Source organism: Mauremys reevesii, linkage group 4 (genome assembly GCF_016161935.1).
Source record: "Mauremys reevesii isolate NIE-2019 linkage group 4, ASM1616193v1, whole genome shotgun sequence".
Classification (NCBI taxonomy): domain Eukaryota; kingdom Metazoa; phylum Chordata; order Testudines; family Geoemydidae; genus Mauremys; species Mauremys reevesii.
In genome coordinates, this window is record NC_052626.1 from 12,172,580 (window position 1) to 12,198,024 (window position 25,445).

At 43.0% G+C, this 25,445-nt stretch overlaps 1 protein-coding gene across 9 annotated transcripts in view; it reads left to right on the plus strand.

Moving 5' to 3' along the window:
• Nucleotides 1-24,206, plus strand: part of KIAA0586 (KIAA0586 ortholog) — a 126,610-nt gene extending 102,404 nt beyond the window's left edge. For 3 of the 9 annotated variants that reach the window (XM_039536193.1, XM_039536192.1, XM_039536191.1), the window contains 2 exons: nt 17,232-17,297; nt 23,210-24,206. In XM_039536193.1, the coding sequence (XP_039392127.1) occupies nt 17,232-17,297; nt 23,210-23,355 (212 nt within the window). In that variant the 3' untranslated portion in view covers nt 23,356-24,206. The remainder of the gene's footprint in view (nt 1-17,231; nt 17,298-23,209) is intronic. The other 6 variants (XM_039536189.1, XM_039536190.1, XM_039536196.1 and 3 more) reach the window with 3 other exon arrangements.
• Nucleotides 24,207-25,445: the final 1,239 nt, after the last annotated feature.

Sequence of the window (25,445 nt, forward strand, 5' to 3'; positions counted from 1 at the left end):
AGTGTGATGTAAAGCATAACTATGGAATTTTTAAATGGGAAGTATTTACTAGTTTGAGTTATTGTGTAAATACACAATTAACTTCTTAAAAGTATATGTTGTTTATTCCTGTACTAAGAGCTGGGCCTAGGAATGTACAAACAACAAGGCTACACTACGCACCCTTGCTACTGAAAATGAGGCTTCCTGGGTGTCAAGCATGTTCAAGGAGCTTCCTGTGAATTGGGGGCCTTCGAAGCCAGAGAGGGTCAGTGTGTGCCACTCTCTTCGCCAGCTGGGCCTGAGGGCGCTGTCATTGCCAGAGGTGTTTTCTGCACCGAGAATGTCTGAAGACATTTCTTTGGAGCCAATGCCTTGCAGCTCGTGGATCTGCTGGTGCAATCAGGCGTGGGTTCTGAGGAACTCTCAGTTCCTCTTTCCTCCTCTCTTAAACATAAGGCTGGAAGAAGGAGCAGCTCGAGGGGGTCTTCTCTTGTGGTGGGTGGCTCCGTAGAAATGGCATTCTGAAGGGACCCATATCAAAGTTGTTCAGCTTTCATACACAAATGTGTTCTGACTGTCAGGTCTGCAGGCTCACCATAGGAGCTGAGTGTCAAATAATGATTCTACAGGCCAGATTTTGCTCTCTGCTACACCTGTGGCAACTCTATTTCTTCATGTGGGTTTGTTAGCATTTGGCCCTGCTTTTGGAAATTAGTTAACCATTATGCTGATAAAGATGCATGAGCCAGAATGGAATCCGCTCATTACTCTTTCGCGGTGTTGGCTCTGCGGTGCTGATAGGTGTACCAAGTTACTTTTGTCACTAAAGTGAGCAGATATGAATGTGAATATGTTCAGAGAGAAGATCAAATAAGTCAAAAGGTGCCATTTTAGTCACTTTTTTGTGAAGTAGAACCACATTTGCAGACTAAACTACCTAACAATTAAAAACTGGGAATGGAATTGACAAGACAGTTCACTATTGCATCCTTCATTAGCCCAACAGAGAATGAAGCTTCTGTATTAGGACTCTATTTTTCTTTGTTAAATATTTTGTGAAAAAATGAACTGATTCCCAACCCATCCAGTGGCCTAGCTGTGACATTCTGGGCTGTTACATGGGGACCATAAATTCACCTTTTAAACCTGGCCTTTTTATTGCATCAGTCTGTGTGGAATGGAAGCTGTTGTGGAGCAGAGCAGACTTCTCATCTCTCCTCAGTGATCCCTAAGGTAGACTAGGTAGCAGAGTTGATTTGTTCTGTAAGAGTATACCATTTTGATTCAAAGGATAGCTGCTGTGCAGAGCCTTCAGGGTCGATGCTTTAAAATATGCAGTAGGGAAAAATTGTGGGGACCTTTTTAGTCTGAGTCTAGTTTTGCAGGAGGCCTTTACAGGTCTGACTTATTGTGCATTCTCAATAAGTCATTTGTAATCAAAACCTCTGCATATGTCACTTTTATATTTCCTGTAATAAAACTGCAAGAGTAATTAAGATTTTGGACTATAATATTTTGTAAGCTTGTTGCTAAAAATGAAGTTTTATGAGTTATGACCTATAGAAATAGCCAGCTTATTTTTATTTTAGAACTATAAATTACTCCAAAACCAGCTTTTTATGCCCATCTATCTCATAGAACCGGAAGGGACCCTGAAAGGTCATCGAGTCCAGCCCCCTGCTTCACTAGTAGGACCAAGTACTGATTTTGCCCCAGATCCCTAAGTGGCCCCCTCAAGGACTGAACTCACAACCCTGGGTTTAGCAGGCCAATGCAACTGTTACACAGTACCATAATCAGTCTGGGTTCACTTTAGATAAAGTCAAGGAAATCTGTGCAAAACTGGAAAGCATTTTTATATGAGTGTATATACTTATCTGGCATGTGATTAGTGGATTTTGTCCATTTTTTAAAAAAAGTATTATTAAAGATTGCCACAGTACTATTATGCATTTCAGAGCTAGTGGTGGATCTGCCATGGTTTTCTGAAATTTACAAAGCGGTCTGTGGTCTTAACATTCTGCAGGAAACATTAAAATAATATATTCCTTCATTGTCATATAACTTTTTCCTGTTTAAATAGGTGTTGGAAAGCAGAAGTTCTATAAATGAATTTTACAGAAGACTCTGGAGGAAGAGGGGCCTGTAAACTAGACTAAAATTAATGAATATACGAATTAGAAATCAAAACTTTATGTTTAGTCTGAGGAGAAACAATTCCTTAAGCCATAACCACATGGCTGTTTCTTGTTTGTATCAACTCTGGTTGATGGTTATTGTCTTCTGTTAATTCTCTGGGGCAGTGGCCTGACTTTGTTGAATGAGCCAATTGTTTTCCTTTGTGTTGCCCATCAAGTAAGTCCCCATCTGGTTTGTATCAGACTGTTTTCACAGCCAACAACTGCTGCCTTTTCTATATCCTGACACTTAAGGGCCTCATGCTATCAAAGCATTACTGTGATAGCCTGTCTGGCTGGGTCTATACAGCTGTGCGTTGCAGCTTGAAACTATTACCCAAGTAATGGTAATTTAGAACTTGAACTGGCTCTTATTCCCATTGGTGTCGTGTGTACAGTGAACAGAATACATTTTTGCTGAACTCTGTATTCAACAAAAATTGTTTAAAGCTTTTCTTTAGTTTTTTGTCATGGTCTAGTTTTTATTTTGTAACAGCTTCCTGTATCTGAGACATCACTGTGTATTCTTTTCAAAAGCTAATGTATGTGAAATGAGTAATGTTTAGTGATAGCATAGTTGTCCTCACTTCATTTTGTTTAAATTCATTTGCTATGGTATACCTTACATTAAAGCCTGATAAGTGAAAATAAAACAAGCAAATGCTTCTTAACTAGGATTTTTCTTTATCAGATTTAGAATAGATTTCCTTTTGAGACAAGGGGCTTTTTTTGCTCAACAAACGCAGATCATGTGAACAATGTCATCAGCTCTAGCTAGCATTGAATCTACCTCACTTAATTTTTTTTTAAATTGTCATCTAAAACAATAGAACAGTACAGAATATTGAATTCTGCAATCGTATATTAATTTTGTCTCTCTTAATAAAAGAGGGAAGGATCAGACCCTTTGTACTGTAATTTGTGCAATAAAACTATTCTTTGTATTACAGAAGCACTCAGAGGCGCCAACCACTATGAGGGCCCTACTGTGCTAAGTGCTGTACAAACACGTAGTAAGAAACCCTCCCCACCCCCAAAGAGTTTACAGTCTAAATAAACAAGACAGGCCAGGGGTATGAAAAAGGGAATAGTATTATCTTTGATAGTTCAGCACTGAGGAACGCAGAGATTAATTAATTTGCCCAAGGTCACACAGCGAGTCTTTGTCAGAGTCAGGAACTCAACCCAAATCTTCTGAATCCCAGTTCATTGTCTTAAATAAATTCCTTTTTCTCTCACTCACACACTCATGCACGCCCGCCCAAGGTTTGAAAACATCTTCTGGAATCAATTCTCTCCCCTGTATGTACTTATGTATTTTCTATATGCCTATCTATATATGGTTTTAAATCAATTCTCTCCCATATATAAAAATATATACACACACACACAACCTGGACCCTCACTAGAACGCGTGTCTATATAGTGTGAATTCGCATACAACGCGTTCACGGCCATGAATCCCAAATTTAATTACTTTAATTGCAATTCATTTTAACGCGGTCCCTGCATAAATGCGGTACCATGCATGGATACTAAATCCCATGTTCTAGCGAGGGTCTGGTGTGTGTGTGTGTCCACACTTATATATTTATTTCTATTTTTATTTAAATTTACAATGTGAGTTATATAGGTACAACTCCTACACATTCAGAAGTGAAGAAACTCCTTAAAGATTACCTGAATCTAAATTATGAAAAGTGTGTGTGTGGTGTGTAAATATATATATAGAGAGAGAGAGAATTGATTCCAGAAGATGTTTTAAACCTGGTAATGTAAGCACATCTCTCTCAATGACATATAATTCTTTTTTTAGTAACAAAATGGAAATGTCTTATTTTGCCTAACTTAAAACTATTCCTTGTTTTATGCCACTTAACAATTTAGGTTGCATGTTGTATGGTAAGCAGATGACACACTAGTATAACTAAATTAGATATCAATTCTCTGATTACTTACTGCATAAAGTTAAGTATAAAATGTTTGCAGGGTCAGGGCCATAGCTGCCATTTTTGTGGACACTTGCTATATTGTGCAAGTTCTTTTGAATTTTAGGAATATTCCAACTGTAGCTTTCTAGATAATAATTTTGTCTTTGGTGCTACTACTTGCTGGCATACATGAAATGAGACTGTTGGAGTCAGCATCATTTTAAAGCATTGAAGTGTATATTATTATATCACCACCAAATATGCAGGGCTTGAAAAATCTACTCTCACAGTTTTCCTTAGTGACATTAAGCCACCAATTTCACCAGAATTTAAGCTTTCATTAAAAAAAAAAAAGTGCATACCTTTAGCCTTCAAGGACAATATCCCAAATAAGAAGAGAGTATAAATCAATGCAGTGTTGTCTTCCTGAGTATGTAGCCAGACAGCTTTGCTTCTCACAGTTTTTCACAGAGTAGCTACTGATATTAGCAAGTCTTCTCAGTTTCCCTGCTGCTATTCAGAAATCTGAAAACAGTAATGAAACTGTCAAGTCATGTCCATTTCACAGTGTTGCCTCTCATAGCAGCCAGAAGACTTGGAGACATGGGCATGGATTTTAGTTGGGGAAATATATGTAAGAGAAAGTTTAAAGAGATACTTCAGTGTAGTAAAAGGTAGAAGAACTCCAGGTGAGGTAGTGGTATCAAGTGATGTATTTTAGCAACAGTAGAATTCTCATTAGTACAAAATTGACTAATAGCCATAGAATTTAATAATTTAGAAACTGTATAAATCTACTGTTGCTAAAATACATCACTTGATACCACTACCTCACCTGGAGTTCTTCTACCTTTTACTACACTGAAGTATCTCTTTAAACTTCCTCTTACATATATTTCCCCAACTAAAATCCATGCCCATGCCTCCCTTCTCTTCAGACTGACTGTGAATATTTTGCAAAGAGGAGTGTTTGCCATTTTCTGGCATACATAGTTAGTAAAGTTTTTACATTTTGCAAAGCTCCCAAATTATACAAGATAAGGATGGCAGATTTGCCAGCAAACCTTTCTGTGCCTCTGGTCCTAGGCTACTGTCTAAGATGCTGTAAAGGCAGGATTACCCCCTGTCTTTCCGTTAAGTGATTTCTTCAAATCAGAGCTTTAGGGGATCTTTGGCAGAGCAGCAGAAGGAAGCTTACATTGCAAATGCCTGCGCTACAGTTGGCCTATAAATAGATGGTTCACATTTTTCCACCTCTTTTTATTGGTGCTTACTAGTAAAGTCTCCTGCAGTGGGTTTTCAAACGTGATAAACAGAAATATGGAGTCGCCTCTTTAAAATATCCTAGACTTGCTAATTGCAAATATTTTTTTTTAAGTTAACTGATGTCTGGTTGGAATGTGCACACACAGAGTTGATGTCTGTGTTGCGCTGTAGTATGTACTATGGGGTGTGAACTGCAAAGTGCACTGAATTGTTGCACTCTAACTGCCCCATGTAGATGCTGCTGGTGCGAATTATAAGATGTTTAGGATTGTTAACATAGTTCTCTTTTCAGCAGCAGGACTAAGTTAACACAAACTAGGTACCTTGTAGTTTGCACCAGCAGCATCTACACTGGGTAGTTAGAGCACTGCACGCTAGTGCCTGCCGCAGTTCTCACCCTTGCAGTCTGAACTACAGGGCATGGTGTGTGTGTGGGGCCCTGGGCGCAGCAGGGCTGTCAGGGCTGCCAGCCTGCCTTGAGTCCCCCTGCCTCGCCCCTCTCCCCCGCGCCCCTGCCTCCTGGATCGGCCCGCCCCCGCCCCCTCAGGTCCTGCCCCAGCGCCCCCGCCCCCCGCAGGTCCCCCCCCCCCGTGTGTCCCCCGCCTCCCCCCCCCTCGCCGCCAGTTGTGCCCTGCCTGCTTGCTGCCGCCGCCTCTCCCCTGCCTGCTGCCGGGAGCTTGGCTCCTGCTGCTCCTCCTGCCCGCTGTCTGCTGCCGCGGGGTGCCCTGCCCTGCCCAGTACTGGCACTGGCCCTGCACCCTCCCCCACCCCAGCCCCCAGCCCCCCCCCCCCCCCCAGCCCCGCCTTCCCTCTGCCCCAGCCACCCCCTCCCATGCAGCCCCCCACCCATCCCACCCCCTCACCCCACCACCCCCCCCCCCCCCCCCCCCTCTGCCCCCCCCCCCTCCCCCCCTCCTCACATCCACCCCCCTCCAGCCCCCCCCCCCCCTCCAGCCCCCCCCCCCCCCCCAGCCCCCCCGTCCACCCCACACCCCTCACCCCCCTCCCCCCCCGCCCCCCTCCCCCCCTTCCCCCCCCTGCCCCATCATCCCCCTCCCCCTCCCCCCAGCCCTCCTCCCTCACCACCCTCTCCCCCCCCTATCCTCCCCCTCCCCCCCCCCCCCCCCCAAACCCCCCCCCCCCAAAAGCCTGCACCCTCACCCACCACCCCACCCCACCCACCCCTGCCCAGCCCAGAAGCCTGCCACAGCACCTTCCTAACTAATCCCCAGCCCAGGATCTGCACCCCAGAGACCTCCGAGCCCCCCCCCCGAGAGCCAGGCAGGTGGGGGGGGCGGAGGGCGGAGGAGAGGCGGGTTCTGGGCCCCACCAAAATTTTTACAAACTTGCCACCCATGCTACAGGGCTGTGTAGACAAGCCCACAGGCTTTTAACCACTATGGTCTGTTATCTAACAGATGTTCTTAAAGGCGATCATTTTGGCAAGAGTTTGTCAACTTTAGAATTAGAAGTGTTTGTTCTGGGAATATTTATCAAAGAATATAGCACTCAAATGAAATGAAACTACTACAGTTCTTAGCAAAATGGTGACCTAACAGGTCTTTTTGTTCAAGATCTAGTTTGCTTTTTTCAGAGAAAAACATTTACTCAGCATTTCAGATAAATGTACTGTCTTGGAGTAGTGTATGCATTAAAATTATGTAATTACATTGCAAATATGGATATTTTAAAATGATGAGTATTTGTAAAGTTAAAATACTTTAATCTGATTCCTGGCAAAATATTTCCACATGGAAATTTTTATAATTTTTGAAGAGTCAACATAAAGTATTTAAAAACAATACATGGATTATGTGAGTATTAGATTATTAAAAATGTTGGTACTCAGTCTCCGGCCGTTTACAGAAACTTACGTTAATTAATATACAGAATCTTACTTTTAGTGCATTTGATACAAATCTGGATTTTTTTCAGTTTGTTTTACAAAGTTAGTTACATGTGAAAAGTGACTATTAGACAGCCTTGGTGACTGAAGTTATCTGTCCAAAGAACAGGACAGCTGGAGTGCAAGCTTCCCAATGCACAAGCCTCCATACTAACCTGGATGTGGATCATATTTAAGGGTCAGAGGGTAGTGTCGTCTCCATGCCCACAAAACTCTTACCTACTCTCTGTTGAGACACCTGTTTAGATTTTGTGCATTCATTGTGAAATGATTCACTTTGTGCTTTGCTTCCAAATTTATTCCTTAAACTTCTTATTGATGCCAGTATTATAATGCTTTTATTGGAACATGAACTACCAACAACTTTGAAACATTAGTGCCTTTCTTCATCAGACTGGCTCTGACTAGAGGATATGTGGCATCTGTCAACTGAAAAATTATCAGTAAAAGAAAATATTTTTGAATGATTTTTGCCACTTAATTAAGATAACACTTCTAGCACGTTAACCGCCAACCTTCAGAAAAACAATGGGTGAAATCCTGGCCCTGTTTAAGTCAGTAAAAAGAACAGGAGTACTTGTAGCACCTTAGAGACTAACAAATTTATCTGAGCATAAGCTTTCATGGGCTACAGCCCACTTCATCAGACGCATGTGGTGGAAAATACAGTAGGAAGATATATATATACACACAGAGAACATGAAACAATGGGTGTTACCATACACACTCTAGCGAGAGTGATCAGTTAAGGTGAGCTATTACCAGTAGGAGAGAAAAAAAACTTTTTGTAGTGGTAATTAGAATGGTCCATTTGCAGCAGTTGACCGAAGTTATGAGGAACTGGGGGGGTGGGGAATAAACATGGGGAAATCGTTTTACTTTGTGTAATGACCCATCCACTCCCAGTCTTTATTTAAGTCTAATTTAATGGTGTCCAGTTTGCAAATTAATTCCAATTCAGCAGTCTCTCATTGGAGTCTGTTTTTGAAGTTTTTTTGTTGTAATATTGCGACTTTTAGGTCTGTAATCGAGTGACCAGGGAGATTGAAGTGTTCTCCAACAGGTTTTTGAATGTTATAATTCTTGACGTCTGATTTGTGTCCATTCTTTTACGTAGAGACTATCCGGTTTGGCCAGTGTACATGGCAGAGGGGCATTGCTGGCAGAGTTTTACCATTGACTTTGGTGAGACCACGATTACAGTCAGTGTCTTTAAATATTATGAAGAGGCTGGCTTATGCTCTATTATGCTCACTTCCAGAATCTTGCCCTCTTAAATTCATAGGAGAATGTTTGAGTCCTAATGAAAATGAGGGATTAATAGTGCTGGATGACACGTGACATTTCGAAAGCGAGTGAGTGCATGCTTCCCACGGAGTTCTACATATATATATTCAGTCTTGACCTGCAACACACTGAACCTGTTTCATAAGCAGACACTGCCAGTCACAGTGAATTGTGTGGTGGCTTAGTAATATGGACAGTTGTGTGCTAAAGCCAGTGCAGGAGTCACCAAACTACAGATAATTTTCACTATGCAAGCCAGGCTAGATTGAGCAAAAATTCTTGGAGGGCAAAGGACAACACATTAACCCACTGCACTATATAGTCTTTATTGAGAGAATTCCTTTATTTCTTCAGACACTTCGTTGGCGCCAGTTTTTATGTTAAATGTGTGAACTGCAAGAGTCTGAATGCATTTGAAACACTTTGATTTGTCAGTTCAGTTTTAAGTATTCTCCTGATACTCTCAGAAATGAAAAAACAAATATAAGCAACTGTTAAAGCTTAAAAATATGTTTGACCATGAGATTCTACCTGCTACCTCATTATTAAAATATCAGTGCTCTAATCTCAGGCACTGTCAGGATTTAGATTCACCAGAGGGAGTATTATTACAATTAATAGGTAAAGACAGGAAGTCTCTCTGGTGCCAGCACTACTGCTATGTTGTAGTGAATGTGTATGTTTGCATAAGCAGGGATGTGCCGACTAATTTCTATAATACTGGTGTTGAGTGGTAATTCCCACAACTAATAATCTGGATGTATGCATGTTTAATACTTGCTGCTTTCCCGCTAAAGTCTGACATTAAATGTGTGCTTAAGACCCCAAAACTGTATCAGAAGTAACCATTGGAACTAAACATTACAGATATTTTTATAACATACTTTAATATCAATTTCCCCTTAACCTAATTGTCAAACTTTGTAGAAAATGAGAAAAAGATCTAGGTAGGGGAAATATTTTTAAAAAATTATTTTTGCTGAATTAAAAAAAAATCCAGAGGGACACTAATATTAAGCATCCCTCAAAGTTAATGACAGTAAAGCTTTGCCATTTCTCGACTAACATTTTTCTGATTCTTATAACTCCACAAGCTCTTTATCAAAGTTGTCTGTCTGTGGTGGAGCCAGACAGTTACTGTCCAGCTTGCCATGCTCCTCCCGGTTGACACCTGCCTCTTTTAGTAGAACCAGACAGCATAAGTAGTAACTTCACCTGCTATTTTTCATATATTTGAAGTAACTAATATTTTTAGTAGCACTTTTCAGATATTTGAAGCCAAATTCCCCCCTCCCCCCAACAGGTGTGAGCCAAGTCTCCTTTTTTCTGTTTCTTCTGCTTATTTATTGTACATTGAGGTAGCACCTAGTGTGTGAAGCTTCATTTGGACATTTCCTTGTAGTCCCTCCTTCTTTTGCCTCCTGGGAAAATAGCAGAGATAGGAAAGAAACCCCACTCAAAATGAAGAGATGCTCTGTTTGCGAGACCTTGTTCATTTCTAGCCACTTCAGGGCACAAATTACACTTTCTTCTTCGAGTGCTTGCTCACGTCCATTCCATTGTGGGTGTGTGTGCTCAGCAGTTTTTCTCTCAGTGGTATCCGTTGGGGACCAGCTCTGGCACCCTCTTGGAGTGGTGCGTGTATGCACCAGTATAAGGGGCGCCGCCAGCTCCCCCCTCCCTCAGTTCCTTTTTACCACCGGTGACGGTGCTGGAACATCTCCTTGCCTTGGCAAGCTTTCCTTCTCAACTGTGCCTAGTTGAGAATTTCCTTGTATTTAGTTCTTAGGAAGTTTGAGTAGTGTATTAGTTCCCCTAGTGAATAAGTTAGAAATAGTTAGTTCCTTGCGGGACTTAGCCTAGGGACGGGGCAGGCCCCGGTCCCTGGGTTTTAAACCTTGTGACTGCTGCAAAAAACCTATACCCGTCAGTGATCCCCATCAAAGCCCTCTTAAGTGTTTGCGGAGACCCACGTGAGCGACGAGTGTCTCATTTGTAAGAGTTTCAAGCCCCGAACCAAAAAGGAGCGGGACATTCGACTAAGAGCACCTGTTGAGCCTTTTTCATGACCCAGCCACCACCCCGGGAAGCGGCAGAGGCACTCAGCACCTGGCAGTGCCGTCCACACCGGAGGCCTTTCAGGCCACTAAGGACATATTGTCCCTTCCGGTGCCGGCCAGTGAGGTGCCCCATTCAAGTGGTAAACCCGCTCTGGGACCTCTCCAGCAGTCCCCAGCGGTGCGGCACTGCTCCTCGATGCAGGGAGTGCCCCGCCAGCGCTCACCAGAGTAGTGCCACCAGCTTGTCAGAGTTCCCAGTGTCATTCCCTGGGCTCTAGACAGTGTTCCCCGGGATCCAGCATTGTTCACTGGCTGTCTGGCACAGACCTGTGGAGGCGTGCCATCAGTCCCCTGAGTCCCAACACCAGTCTCTGGAGTGGTGGGATTGATCTCCAAGCTTGCAGCACTGCTCCGGAGAGTCCAGATACTGGTCCCCAGAGTCCCGTCGCTGGTTTGCTGATACGGATCCCCATGGGCAAGGTGTCAATCTCCTGTGCCAGAATGTCGATCCTCCTGATCCACGGAACAGCACAGCTCTCAAAGCGCAAGGCGTCAATCGCTGGGGTACCGTCGCTGATCCACCAAACGACGACGTGACACTGGTCATCGGAAGCGCAGCACTGGGAACAGTCTTCCTGGTACAGGTCACCGGTGGAGACCCGTGGAGAGAGCCGACGGGATTGGGGTAGACAGACGGCATCAGCACTGTCCTGGTCCCCAAGACATGTCTCTCCCTCAGGCTCAGAGAGTGAGGAGGAAGATCTAGTGGCAGGACAGGGCCACCCACTGGTGTCGTCGACATTCCCATCAGGACCACCGGTGCCCACATGTTGCCAAAGTCAAGGGCTGGCTCCCTGGCAGCTATGGAACCCCTGGGGGTTTCCCCAACCATCACAAGGGCACCAGTCAGTCTCAAGGGCGTCTGAGAAGCAGTCGGCACCGTCTCCTGACCACCCCCAGACTCGGAAGTAGAGTCAGACCAAGGTCCCCAGGTTCAGTCAGCCCCAGCTGGGCTCCCCTGGTGGAGGCCACAGAGGTGGCAGACCTGCCATTACCCGCCTCCTCATCCTCTTCGCCTAATGAGGCAATAGCGGGACCTTACCACATGGTCCCCCAGGATGATATAAAAGCCCACCAGGAGCTTCTTAAGAGGGTGGCTTCGAACCTGGGGTTAGAGTCCGAGGAGTTGGCAGAACCTTCCAACTCCGCAGCCCCCTCCAGGGTGGCATTGCCAGTCCACAAGGGAGTGGTAAAGCTGAGCAAAGCCTTGTGGCAAATTCCCTCCTCTCTGCTCCCCATTTCCAAGAGGGCAGAGAGAAAGTATTTAATCACTGCTAAAGGATTTGAATTCCTATATCCAATACCCCGCGCTTAGCTCACTGGTGGTATTGGCGGCCAATGAGCGTGATAGTCAGGGCCAACCGGGATTGACCCCTAAGAATAAGGAGGAGAAGAGGCTTGATCTCTTAGGCAGAAAAATTTATTTGATGGCCAGCCTCCAGTTAAGAGTGGCCAACCATCAGGCCCTACTTGTCCGCTACGACTTTAACATTGGCAGTCCATAGCCAAGTTTGCAGACTCACTGCAGAGGAGTCCAGAAAGGAGTTCCTGGCTCTTTTGGATGTGGGCAGAGCTGTGGCCAGGGCAACCCTCCAAGCGGCCTCAGATGTGGCGGACTCCGCGGTTCGGACCATGGCTTCAGCCATTTCCATGAGGCGTGCGTCTTGGCTGCAGTTGTCAGGCCTGTCAGTGGAGGTTCAACGGTCCATCCAGGACCTCCCTTTTGATGGCCTGGTGCTGTTCACGGAACAAACAGAATGCAAGTTACATGGCCTGAAAGACTCTAGGGCTACCTTGCACTTGCTGGGCCTCTACACACCAGCTCCCATGAAAAAGCGGTTCAAACCTCCGCACTCCTACAGGTTCAGGAACCAATCCCGGACAGTGCCCTTCCACAGAAAAGGTAGGAGCTACAAGTGCCGGCAAGGCCAACAGCTGGCACCCTCAGCTCCCTCGAGCTCCACCTGCAGCCAGCAGGGTAATAAGCAGTATTTTGAGGTTGCACTCAAGCCTGTGTCCTGGATTCAGCACCACTGCTTTTCTCAACTGTCTGTCTCTCTTCCTCCCTGCCAGGGCTTCTATAACATTGGACAGTGGGTCCTCAGCACAATAGCGGCAGGGTACACCCTCCAGTTTATTTCTACTCCTCCATCTGACCCCCCCCCATCCTTCTTCAGGGACCCTTCACACTAGCATCTGCTCCCTCAGGTGGTGCAGGGCCTTCTGCGAGTGGGAGCTGTGGAGGAAGCCCCTCTGCACTTGAGGGGAAAAGGATTTTACTCATGTTATTTTTTGATCCCAAAGGCCATGGAGGGGCTACAGCCCATTCTCGACCTGCGGAGCCTCAACAATTATCTTAAGAAGCTGAAATTCTGCATCATCTCCCTGGCCTCCATCATTCCTTCCCTGGATCTGGGAGACTGGTACGCTGCCCTCAACCTGAAAGATGCCTACTTTCACATATCGATCTTTCACAGATACGGGAAGGTTCCTATGTTTCGTAGTTGGGACCACCCACTAGCAATTTGCAATGCTCCTCTTTGGCCTAGTGACAGCTCCAAAGTGCATGTCGGTGGTGGCGGCCTACCTCAGACGTAAGGGTATCCAGATTTGTCCATACCTCAATGACTGGCTCATTAAGGCCTGTTCCAAGGTACGGGTTCAGTGCAGCATCAGGATGTTGCGAGTCACTTGTCAAGCTCTAGGCCTGTTGATAAACGAACAAAAATAAACATTGGTTCTGGTTCAAAGAATAGTTTACTGGAGGAGCGGTCCTCGACTCTGCCAGAGCCTACGTGCCAGATGCCAGTTTCAAGGTAATGTCAGATCTGATTGCCAAAGTCATGGCCCACCCTATGACCACTGCCTGGGTGTGCCTCAAATTATTGGGGCACATGGCTGCATGCACATATGTAGTTTGGCACGCGAGTCTCAGACTACACCCCCTCCAGATGTGGCTGGTGTTGGTCTACTCCCCAGCCAGGTATCACCTGGACAAGCACCTCACAATCCTGCCATAGGTACTTACTTTCCTGCAATGGTGATCTGACCTGGCGCTAGTGTTGGAAGGTGTGCCATTTGTTAGCCCATGGTCTCTCTGATAGCGGATGCATCTGACCTCAGATGGGGAACGCATCTCAGTACACTGCAAATGCAGGGGCTATGGTCACCTGTGGGACTTCTGCATCCAACATGCAGTCCATGCTAGAACCCTCACACCCCCCCCGGTGTCCGGAACACACTAGTTGTGGTCCCTCCACTCGGATGTTGTCAGGACGCTCTTCCAGAAGTGGGGAAAAACTCCCAGCACCAGTGCATGTGGCGAGCACACACACCTACAATGGAATGGACATGAACAACACATCTTGAACAATAACAGTTATGAAAGGTAACCGTCCTTTCTTTTGTACGTGAGGGAAGTTCAAGATGAACTGCACTGACTTTTATTATTTGATAAGTTCTTTATAAATCATTGGAAGCACTTTTCTTAGACCAACAGAAAGGGGTGAGGCAAAGCCAGATGGGTTACTAGGCAAAGAGTTCAATTCCCTCTACGTCCACTACAGAACAAGGCAACCCAGATTTGAAGGACTAGTAGAGATGTTGCTTCTGGGGCTGCTTTCTGATTGTCCTTCTCTACTGATCTTTTACCCTATATTCTTTCTGATTTTGAAGAATGTTTCTTTCTTTGTTGTTCCTTTCAGCATTGTTTGTCATTAGTGGGAACATCAACTGTTTGTTTGGGCAAACCACTGAACCTTGTACTCAGACTTGTTTGAATGAAGGAAGAACTCATTTTTAAATATTTTGCCTTAGACATTGGTAGCTTGTAAGCTATTGCCTCCCTTTCTGTTACTGACTTGGGATCTGAAACTTTTATCTTTTTACAAATATTTATAGTTCGCATTTAAACTACAGTTTACACTAAAAATATGAAAGAAAAATTAAAGGAAAACAGAGTAGGTTACACCAAGTGAGACTGAAGCTTCCAAGTTTAGGTCAAAACCACTTGTAACTCATGCTTGCACGGTGTACTTTGTAGCCCATCTAGTCTGCTTATGAACATTTATTAGTTGCTACAGCCTTTGAACTAAGGAGTCTGGGTTCTTTGCTCAACCAGTAGAGGCTCGTACTTTTAGATCCAGAGGTCACAGGTTCAAATCCCCGCAGATGACTGTTTGTGCAAAACAACTGAATGTTTTAACCATAAATTCCTCCCTTTCAGTTGTAACTCAACCCAGGCTCACTAGAAGCTTGGCCCAAGTTTGCTGAGGGACTTCTGGGTTTATAACAAAAGCAGCCAAGTTTTGCACAAGTTTTTCAGTCATGAAAATAGAAGTGTGAGCATTTGCAGAGCAACTTAGCTTAGTTGTGGTGTTTTTATTGTTTGTATTCCAGTAGGAGCTAGAGGTCCCTGTCAAGATTAGAGCCCCTCACACCCCTCTCAAATGTACACACACACGCACACAAAAGACAGTCCCTGCCCCAAACAGCATAGGTATATGGAAGTCCTGGCCTCACCTCCACCAGTGTGAAATAATCAGGAAGGAAGAATAGTAGGAATCAGGAAGAGATACTTTGATTCCATTAAATTCTTCATTGTATCACAGATGTCTGATAGTGTATATAGTTTTAATGTAAATTCCAAAGCTTGGTAGATATGGGGAAAGCAGTGGACGTGATATACCTTGACTTTAGCAAAGCTTTTGATACGGTGTCCCACAATATTCTTGCCAGTAAGTTAAAGAAGTATGGATTGGATGAATGGACTGTAAGGTAGATAGAAAGCTAGCTAGATCATCAGGCTCAGTGGGTAGCGATCAACGGCTCGATGTCTAGTTGGCAGCCGGTTTCAAGCGGAGTGCCCCGGGGTCAGTTGTGGAGCCGGTTTTGTTCAACATCTTCATTAATGATCTGGATGATGGGATAGATTGCACCCTCAGCAAGTTTGCGGATCACACTAAGTTGGGCGGAGAGGTAGATACACTGGAGGGTAGGGATAAGGTCCTGAATGACCTAGACAAATTGGCGGATTGGGTCAAAAGAAATCTGATAAGAGTCCTGCATTTAGGATTGAAGAATCCCATGCACAGCTACAGACAGGGGGACCGACTGGCTAAGCGGCAGTTCTGCAGAAAAGGACCTGGGGATTACCTCGGATGAGAAGCTGGATATGAGTTAACAACATGCCCTTTTTCCCAAGAAAGCTAATGGCATATTGGGCTGCATTAGCAGGAGCATTGCCAGCAGGTCAAGGGAAGTGATTATTCCCCTCTATTTGGCACTGGTGAGGCCACATTTGGAGTATTGCATCCAGTTCTGGGCCCTGGACTACAGAAAGGATGTGGACAAATTGGAGAGTGTATCCAGCGGAGGGCAACGAAAATGATTAGGGGCCTGGGACACATGATTTATGAGGAGAGGCTGAGGGAAATGGGTTTATTTAGTCTGCAGAAGAGAAGAGTGAGGGCGGGATTTGATAGCAGCCTTCAGCTACCTGAAGAGGGGTTCAAAAGAGAATGGAGCTCAGCTGTTCTCAGTGGTTGGCAGATGACAGTACAAGGAATAATGGTCTCAAGTTGCAGTGGGGGAGGTCTAGAATGGATATTAGGAAAAACTGTTTCACTAGGAGGATGGTGAAGCACTGGAATGGTTACCTTGGAAGGTGGTAGAATCTCCATCCGTCGAGGTTTTTAAGGCCCAGCTTGACAAAGCCCAGGCTGGGATGATTTAGTTGGGAATTGCTCCTGCTTTGAACAGGGGGTTGGACTAGGTGACCTCCTGAGGTCTCTTCCAACCCTAATCTTCTGTGATTCTATAATCTAGGTCCCACTCCTGTTGTCATTCAGGGGGAATTCCCATCTAAATCAGCAAGAGTTCATCCTGAATAAAGACTGCAAGATTAGGCCCCATAGCTTGCTTTCCTTTTTTACATGTGATGTTTATTAAAAAATATTCTTCTCAAACAATGGAGAGTAGCTTAATTTAGTATGATGGAATTATTTGAGAAACTGTTGATAACCACTCTGTTTGTGCATTTCATTGTCATTACTGGATGTAGGGATTAGAATATCATATTCTATATCCTATACTATATAAGTGTAGCATCTTGAGACCATGTGATTAATTCTTCTCTTCTACACTATGGTTCCAATTCTATAAGAGATTACATTCCAGGAGCATTGAATTATGTAGTCAGTATATGGAAGTACAGATAGACATACATCTAAATTGAAAATATTGCTACTTATAATTAGCAACATAAGTGGCTAACCACTGTAGGATATGTTCTCTTTTCAATTTTGCATGCAAACCACTTGGATCAAGATGAGACTGTTTCTCATCTTATATTTTAGTCCAGCAAATCTGGGATAAGTTTGATTTTATGGAACAGAGTCCTTCTTGTGTTTCCATACTTGGTAACTCTTCACTTCGATCAGATATTGGGGGTTGGGGATTGGTCCTGCTTTGAGCAGGGGTTTGGACTAGATGACCTCCTGAGGTCCCTTCCAACCCTGATATTCTATTATTCTATATTAAAATGAGTGTTTTTACAACACAGATTCCCAAGGAGACATGGATCGGACACATATTGAGCCCAATATGTACCTCACATTGTTACTTAAAGGTAAGAGCCACAGGTGAAGTGTTTTGCTATCTGTAGCTATTAAGTCACATTCTTTGAGTTCATTTGGCTTTCTTTTTCTTAACAGTCACTATCCTAAAAGAACCTACCAACATACATGCTCTCTATTCTTGTTAAAGGTCTTTGCAAATATAACCCAGATGTAAAGCTTTGTTGTGCACAAAAAAAAAAAAAGCAAAGAGGAGGTGAGGGGAAACCAAAAGCAAAAGATTTTAAAAGGTTACTTCCCTTTAGGAGGTTTATAACATGTTGAATTAAAGAGCCGCAGGTGTTGTATTCAGAGCACTGGGGAAAGCACTTGATAATGCCACATGAGCGATGTTATTTGTTGAGACAAGACAGTGTTTAAACTTTGAAGTCAGTATTAAACAAAGCGAAGCAGCTGGAATCTGGCATATGAAGAAACGAGTCATTCATATGAACTATTGCTATTAAGGGAACAAGAGGTACTGTATTGGAGTTGTTTTTATAGATTCCTGAAAGCTTACTCTAGGACTTAGCTGTTTTACTTTTGCATTAAGTTATACATTTGTAAAGCAAGCATCCAAGCTTTGGTGGATGAGTGGTTGGGTGGAAGGTTTTGCAACAAACCTGAAGAGAGTGATAGAAATTGTTTTTGTATCTGTATGGTAGTAATTTGTACCCTAGTCCTCCAAACTATTCCATGAATGGACCCCTGTATATTGCAGCTTGCCACAGGGGTCCACTTTTAGAGATCCAGTTGCAGGATTGAGGCCCTGGTTGGGTTTCTCATTTAAGAGAATTCTTGATTTAAAATACCAGTCTTACTAACTGTCCCTGGAAGAACAGCTCGGGACTAAAAGGATAAAGCATATGTTTTTATTTGGCTTAAAAAAATCAGATTTGTTTATTTTTGTCTTTTGCCAAATAAAAAATGTTTAAATCATTTTTTTTTCTTTGTTCCTAATGTTGACATATGGTGTTAGTAACCAAACCTCTCTTCAGTCTGTTTGATTCCTGCTCGAATTGGTACAAGTTCCTGATGCACACTATGCTGTATACGAAGTGTGTATGTGCAAATACATCTCTCAGAATTTTTTTTATAACCGGCCATGGATTGAAATAGATCATTTTCGTGTCCTGTTCAGTTTGAATCTTGAAATTTTAGTACTGAACATTAATTTGTTATAGACTGCTGAGTACAAGGAAAAAAACTCCCAAATCTGAAAACTGACCTTTCCATCGAAGGGTCACCAAAATGTTGTCAGTCATTATTACTGAATTTCAACCAATCAAAGGCTCTTACATGGATGTTAACAGTATCAATTTTCAAAAATTATGTTAATGTATGCTATGAGATGGTGATGATGACTGGAGAAATGAAGGACATCTGAGGTCACCGGTTCTTCTTATTGGGTTTTAACATGGAAAATGTCTATAAATATGTTTAGGTAGGTGTTTATAAAACTAAATAGAGTATTTCTAGATCTTCTAAACAGGCAAAAGCTGCTGAACTTGTGATAAGAATAATGCTTAGTTACCTGATTTACTGTGTTTTTATGGAATAGTGAAATTCTCCATTCAATTTTTATATACTATACACCACTACAAGTTGCATATTTATGAATGAAGGATGTTTAAGATGAAAGCCTCTATTTATTGATCATAAGCTGTTATCTTCTGATAAAATAATAAAACAAAATGCCACATCATTAAAATAGGAGGTTGCCAAAGGTTTTATGCAGGCACAAATACTGATAACTAGATCCAGCCAAAAGGCAGGTACAGCTGTTAGCGAGTGTATATGTTTGTATGTATTTGCAGATATATAAGCACACAAGCCTATGTGCTCTCTGTGTGTGTATTTACATATAGGTGTGGTGTGTGCGCGCGCATGCATATTAGTTGCTTGTATAATATATGCACCAGGCATATCAGAGGTCAGATTTAGAAAGAGTTGACAATAATAAAACACAGATGAGGGTAACTTAATAGTTGTGCCATTAGGCCAACATAGACTTAGAATACCAACAGCTTTGGAAACTTGCAGTCACAAAGCAAGATCTCAAACTTTCCTGAAATAGGATATCCATAAACCTTCATATTTAAAATGTTGAAAGTATAGATAACACATTTTCTGCACATGTCTAATGTATACAGTAGAAAACATTTTAAAATTATGACTCGAAAATAAATCATTGCTCTTTACACATGGCAATGGATCTTTAAAAAAATAAATAGAAGATAGTGAAATAGCTGAGAATATTTTTGTTAACCAATTAGAATGTATTATTCTATTGGTTTCTGTATGTACTTTTCAAGTTTTATATCAAACATAAAATTGGACTCTAGTATGTCTGCAAAACATATTACAGCATATGTTAGGAAGAACTTAGACTGGTATGGTCTTTCAGCACCCCAGCTTCAAACACTTGGCAGGTTAGATGAAGTTATTGCAAACCCCTAGCATCAGGGAATATTCTTTTTTAACAAACCTGAAAACAGCTGTTGAAACAATGACATCATGGAATAGTGGCATGACTGTGGAAATTATTAACAAAGTCAAGCTTTGAAAGCATCAAACTACATATAATATAGGTAGAGTATACAAAGGTTTGCTTTAGTATTTATTGATGATTTACAAAGTTTCCTTAGGCATCACACTTGCACATTTTAAGTCTATACTAGCTTAGTTTCTGACTAACTGAACATTCACACTTTTTTAACTTCCCATTTTTCATAACCAGTTTCTTTTTTTAAGCAGCCCCTAGTTGCATCAAGTGAGCCCTTTCTGAAAAATAACTTCATACATAATGTATATGATGTGTGCAACTTTTTAGCATTTCCAAAAATGTCCTTTTAAACAACTTCTTGCATGTACTCACTGTGGGTTAGGTTTGCTTAGGGCTTATGCCAATATAAACCTTGGCAGATTTACTTTGCAAAGGAAAGACAGCAGGGGAATGAGGCTGTTTGTGCAAAGTCTCAGGGTGGGGGTGGGTGTAATGGGGTATCAGTGCCTGAAGAGTGAATTGGATTGGAAAGGGGGTGTCACCATAGCAGCCAGGTAACTCACTGACTTAATGGCAACTCTGAAAAAGGGATAGTGGTATCTCTACCTTCCTTCTACAGGGGCCAGCCTTCCTGAGGTGCAAAAAGCTTAGCTGGCATAGGTTGCTCCTTGTATTAGATTTACCAAGTTTGGCCATAAATGTGTTTGACCTCCTTGGAAGTTGGCAGCCACTGTAGACCGAAAAGCACTAGACGAAATTTTATATTAGCAGTGGTTTTTATTCCATCGCTGATCAGTTTAATTAACAATTTAAGTATGTTTTGGCACATTCAAGTGAAAGCAAGGTGTTGCTGCGTTGTCATAATAGAGAAGCCTGACAAATATTTTATGTGTGGAATTGAAAAAATGGAGTTCTAATTGCCGAGGCTGTCGGAGAACGAGGGAAGATCACTAATGTACTGTGTCATGTTAGTAGAAAAACTCCGCCACTGTCACACTCACCAAAACAAGTGTACTTTCAGCTTACCTCTAGGATGTTTGTTTTTTGTTACTAAACCCTTTATTTTACAAAGTGACATTGAGTTCACAAAATGCTATGTAAGTAATGAAGCTTATGGTAGCCTGACAGTATTGATTGGCTGCAGGAGGGTGGTTCCTCCCTGCCCTAGATTTTAACTTTTGACTAATGACACGAGGTACTTATGGGAGGCCTTTGTCCACACATTTAAATCTGTGCTGCGGTTGCTGTAAAGCAGATAGATGTAAATTGAATTTACTCAGTAACTGGTTTCCTCATCTACTCCAAAGACTAAATATGTGTTAAAAGAATTTACTTTAGCGGCTCATTCCATAGTATGTTGATCAGATTAATTTGCCACTTGTTTCATTGTTTCCACAGCGGTGAGGAGATGATCTTGAACTTCCCATATCCCTTATTTTTAATTTTAAACGAATAGAAAAATAGAGTTCAGAAATAGCTTTAAAAAATTACTACTGTGGGGATTCCCCCACCCCCCGAAGTCCTGTTTATTTGGGAGAGCTGTAGTATGGACAACAGTTAAATCTGTAGTAATGTCTGTTTTTCTCACTGATACTGAAAGAAATTAATTTGAGGTCCTGAATTGTGTTCCATTAATTGCCATCACCTCCCATCCTGTGGAAGATCCCAAACAGTTAGTGGTATGGTGCCAAAGAACAGTGAAAGCTAGAAGATATCTAAGGGCAGAGACCATCTTCCAGTCATTCCGTTTTTTTGATGTTTTTTTTTGCCTCCTGTCCTGGAAGCATGGAGCCTAGTTAACGTTTTGAATCCAGATCCTCCTTTCCCTCTAGCACCTACTCAATGAGGTTAGACAAGAAGATGGGTGACTCTGAGAAGAGGGACCAAAACAGGAAGAACCCAGCTAAGAAAGCTTAGACAGCATCACATAGTGACTGGGCACCAATTGTGTGTGCTGCCCATCCTGAAAAGAGTCTTGCGGAGTGTAGAGGTGCAGACTCAGCCCTGCAGTGCCTCCTGCTGGTGACTTCCAGGAATTAGCTCATTCCAGCTCCGGAGCGCCCTCTGCAGGCCGGTGATCCGCCTGTCCTCTGGCCCCCGTGTCCCTCCCAGACCCAGTGCCCTGTTGTCTGGGGTGCTGCCCCCTGGCAGTAACCCCCCAGTCTTAGGGTCTCCCCACCCACTCTCCCCACCTCGCCTCAGTATCAGGCTACTGCCAGTCATCATGTAGCCCCACGTCCTGGGGCAGACTGCAGTATCAGCCTACTCATCACTGGCAAGGTTGGGATTGGACCTGCTGCCTTTACTTACCCCTGGGCTGCCCTCTACAACCCGCAGTACCTGTTGGCCTTATGCTAGGCCACAGCCTGGGGCTTTCCAGGCTGGAGCTCCCCAGCTCCTCTGCCTTTCCCCAGCCCTGCTTTACTCAGGTACTCTGTCTCTATCTCCCTGCACCCAGGCCCTTCTCCCTCTACAGGCAGAGGGAGACTGCTGAGCTCCTGGCTCCCAGCCTCTTTATACAGGCCAGCTGTGGCCTGATTGGGGGGTGGCCCAGCTGCAGCCACTTCCCAATCAGCCCAGTTTAGCAGCTCCCAGCCACAACCTTCCCCCAGGGCTGTTTTAAGCCCTTCAGGGCAGGAGCGGGATAACCACCCTACTACAGGGAGCTTGCTCCAAGGGATCCTTCCCCAGCTGGTAGTTTCCCAGGCCTTCTTTTACCTAAGCCACCTCCTGTCAGACTGCTTGTTACATCTACTCCTTGGCTGGAACCTTCCACTGGATGGAAGAAAAAAGGGATGAATGACAAGAGGCTATGGTAGGGCTTGTTCATCCACTCAGGGAAGGGGATGCTGGAAGGATGGTGTCCCTACAAGGGCAGAGTTAAGGCAGTGTTTGGTCTGTAATGTAGGGTATTTGAGATAGTGATAGAGTGTATCCCTGTGGGTGAAGAAGTAGAGTGTATCTACTGTTAGTTATTTTAACTTTCGTTTCCTTGCTTTTTTAAATTTTTGTCAGATATGCTGGGTGTCGCAACTTTAATTTTTTCATAAGGCTTTTGGCATGTGACTATATAAAAAGATACAGATTTCTATATTTTACACACACACACACACTCTCTCTCTCTCTCTCTCTCTCTCTCTCTCTCTCATATGTGTGTGTGTGTGTGTGTGTGTGTGTGAGTGCCTTATAAAGAAATGTAGTGGCTGAATTAAGACCACACTGGGAAATATGAGACAAAGATGTAGCTGGCTGTGTAACACGTCCAGCATACGTTTTGCCATATGTCTATCCTTGACATAAGAGTATGTATTCTTATGTCCATAAGATGATGCAATAAGGTGATGGCTTTAGTACATTTGGAATTGTTATATTTGGACTGTAAAATTAAGGTAATTACCAGTATTCTGCCTTTTATTTTAGGAGAGGAAACTGTACCACATTTAAGTTCACTGACTTCTCCAGCGAAGATGTCAGTGATGCTGCCTTCCATGAATATAGATGACCAGACGCAAAGTATCAGTACGGTACATGGGGATTCAGACTCTTCAGGAACAGATACATTTTAAAACATGAGGTTTTTAACAGTCACATATCTGAAAATTTTCTAGGGAAGTATTTTGTCTAACTAGTGTTATAATCCATATATTTTTGGCATGAAATCTCTCAGTACTGTTTATTTTCTACTTACTGTTTTTTGTAATTTTGTATTCATTGGAATGTAAATCTAGAAAATGATTTTGTTGTGAATATATAAAATATTTTAAACAAAAATAAAATAATGTAATTTTTCAGCATTACTGGGATTAAATGGCCCTCTGATTTATTTGAAAATGCATTTATATGTTGAGTATTTAAGTATGAAGGGGATCTGTATTATAGACCTCTTTAATTCCCTGGCAAAATTCCCATTGATTTCAATGGGTAAAGGATTGGAGCCTATCGTATGTCTCAAAGGCCTTTGAAATTATTTTGATCTCTATGAAGAATTATACAAATCAATGGGATTTCTTGACAGATCTTTTGAAAGAAACAGGCTAAGCCACAACACAGCAAAACAAGGAAACACAGCTTTGGAGAGGAAGAACACATAAATGACTCTGCCATAAGTTGAATATGCTGGTTAGCTGGTATATAGAGGCCATTGTAACAGAATGGATTGTCAGTTATTGAAAAGGGGAGTTTGGAAGTAAAATACATTTGAAAACCAAGTATTGAAAGAAGATTATGTTCTTAAATATGTTGAGCAGTTTTGATTCACTCCTAAAAGTCTCCTAACAAACAATAAGGCAACGCAGACACAATTGCCTTCTTTGTGGTTTTACTACGTGTATTTCTTCTTGCAAGTTTTATTATTTTTTCAATATTTTGGCATGTAAGTTTCTTTAGAGTTGTTTTTCATTCTTGAACTGTGACTGTATGAGAGAGATGGAAATCTTTAAAAGATTAAAGAATACAAATAAAACAAATGCAAATTGTGACAAGAAATGTCTTAACTAGTCACAGTCCTCAAAAAAAAAAAATCCAGTGTTCTCCCTTCAAAAATAACAGCTACCATTAATAGTCATATATGCAAACATATCACCATCACCCTCTGGAGAGATTATTCAGTTTGTTTATGGAGCAACGACAATGTGGTCAGTACTGTACAAAATATAGAGGAAGTTGTGATCCTTGCCCAAGGGAGCTTCTAATCTAAATGAAATAATTTGGATGCATAATACTTCAAGTACAGACATCAGCAGAAGGCTTTTCACCAGGCAGTGCAAACTCTTTATGCCTTTGCTCCATTCTTTATCCTATCTGTGCCTGCAATGTGATATCCCTGGAAAGTCTGGGATATCACAGCTCTTTTAAGGCACCAGGGGGATCACGGAACCTCTCAAGTGGCGAGGAAACAATCCCTTCCTTTTTTGGTGGTTTGTATATACCTCACTGTGACTTTGAGGCATGTAACATCACTTTATCAGCCGCAGCTTCACTCCATCCTTTAATCACCTGCAGATATGCTGCTGCCATGAACAATTCCTGTATGCGGTGTAGCTGTAGCCGTGTCAGTCCCAGGATATTAGAGAGACAAGGTGGGTGAGGTAATATCTTTTATTGGACCCACTTCTATTGGTGGGAGAGACAAAGTTTTGAGCTACACAGAGCTCTCCTTCAAGTCTGTGAAAGGTGCTCCCAGCGTCACAGCAACATGCAAGGCGGAACAGTTTCTGTCAATCACATTTTAGGTCGAGCTATGGTATGTAGCTACTTTTTCTGTTTTGATACTGTTGACTATGAGGTTCTGTTGACATGGCTTCAATCTCTTGCAAGGATAAATAGAGAATAGAAATTACTGAGCCATCAAGCTCAGAGGTATCCCAGAAGGTTCTGCTCCAGGGGCTCACTCACTGGGGTACTACAGATAGTAACAGGTTTACAGTGGTGCTGGGCCCACACTCAGGCTATGTCTACACTACCGCAATAAGTTGACCTATGCTACAGAACTCCAGCTATGTGAATAACGAGCTGGAGTCGATGTACCTTAGGTCAAGTTACTGCGGGGTCTACACTGTGGGGGGTCGACGGGAGAAAATCTCCAGTCAACTTACCTTACAATTCTCGTCGTGGTAGAGTACAGGGGTCGACTGGAGAGCGATCTGCAGTTGATTTG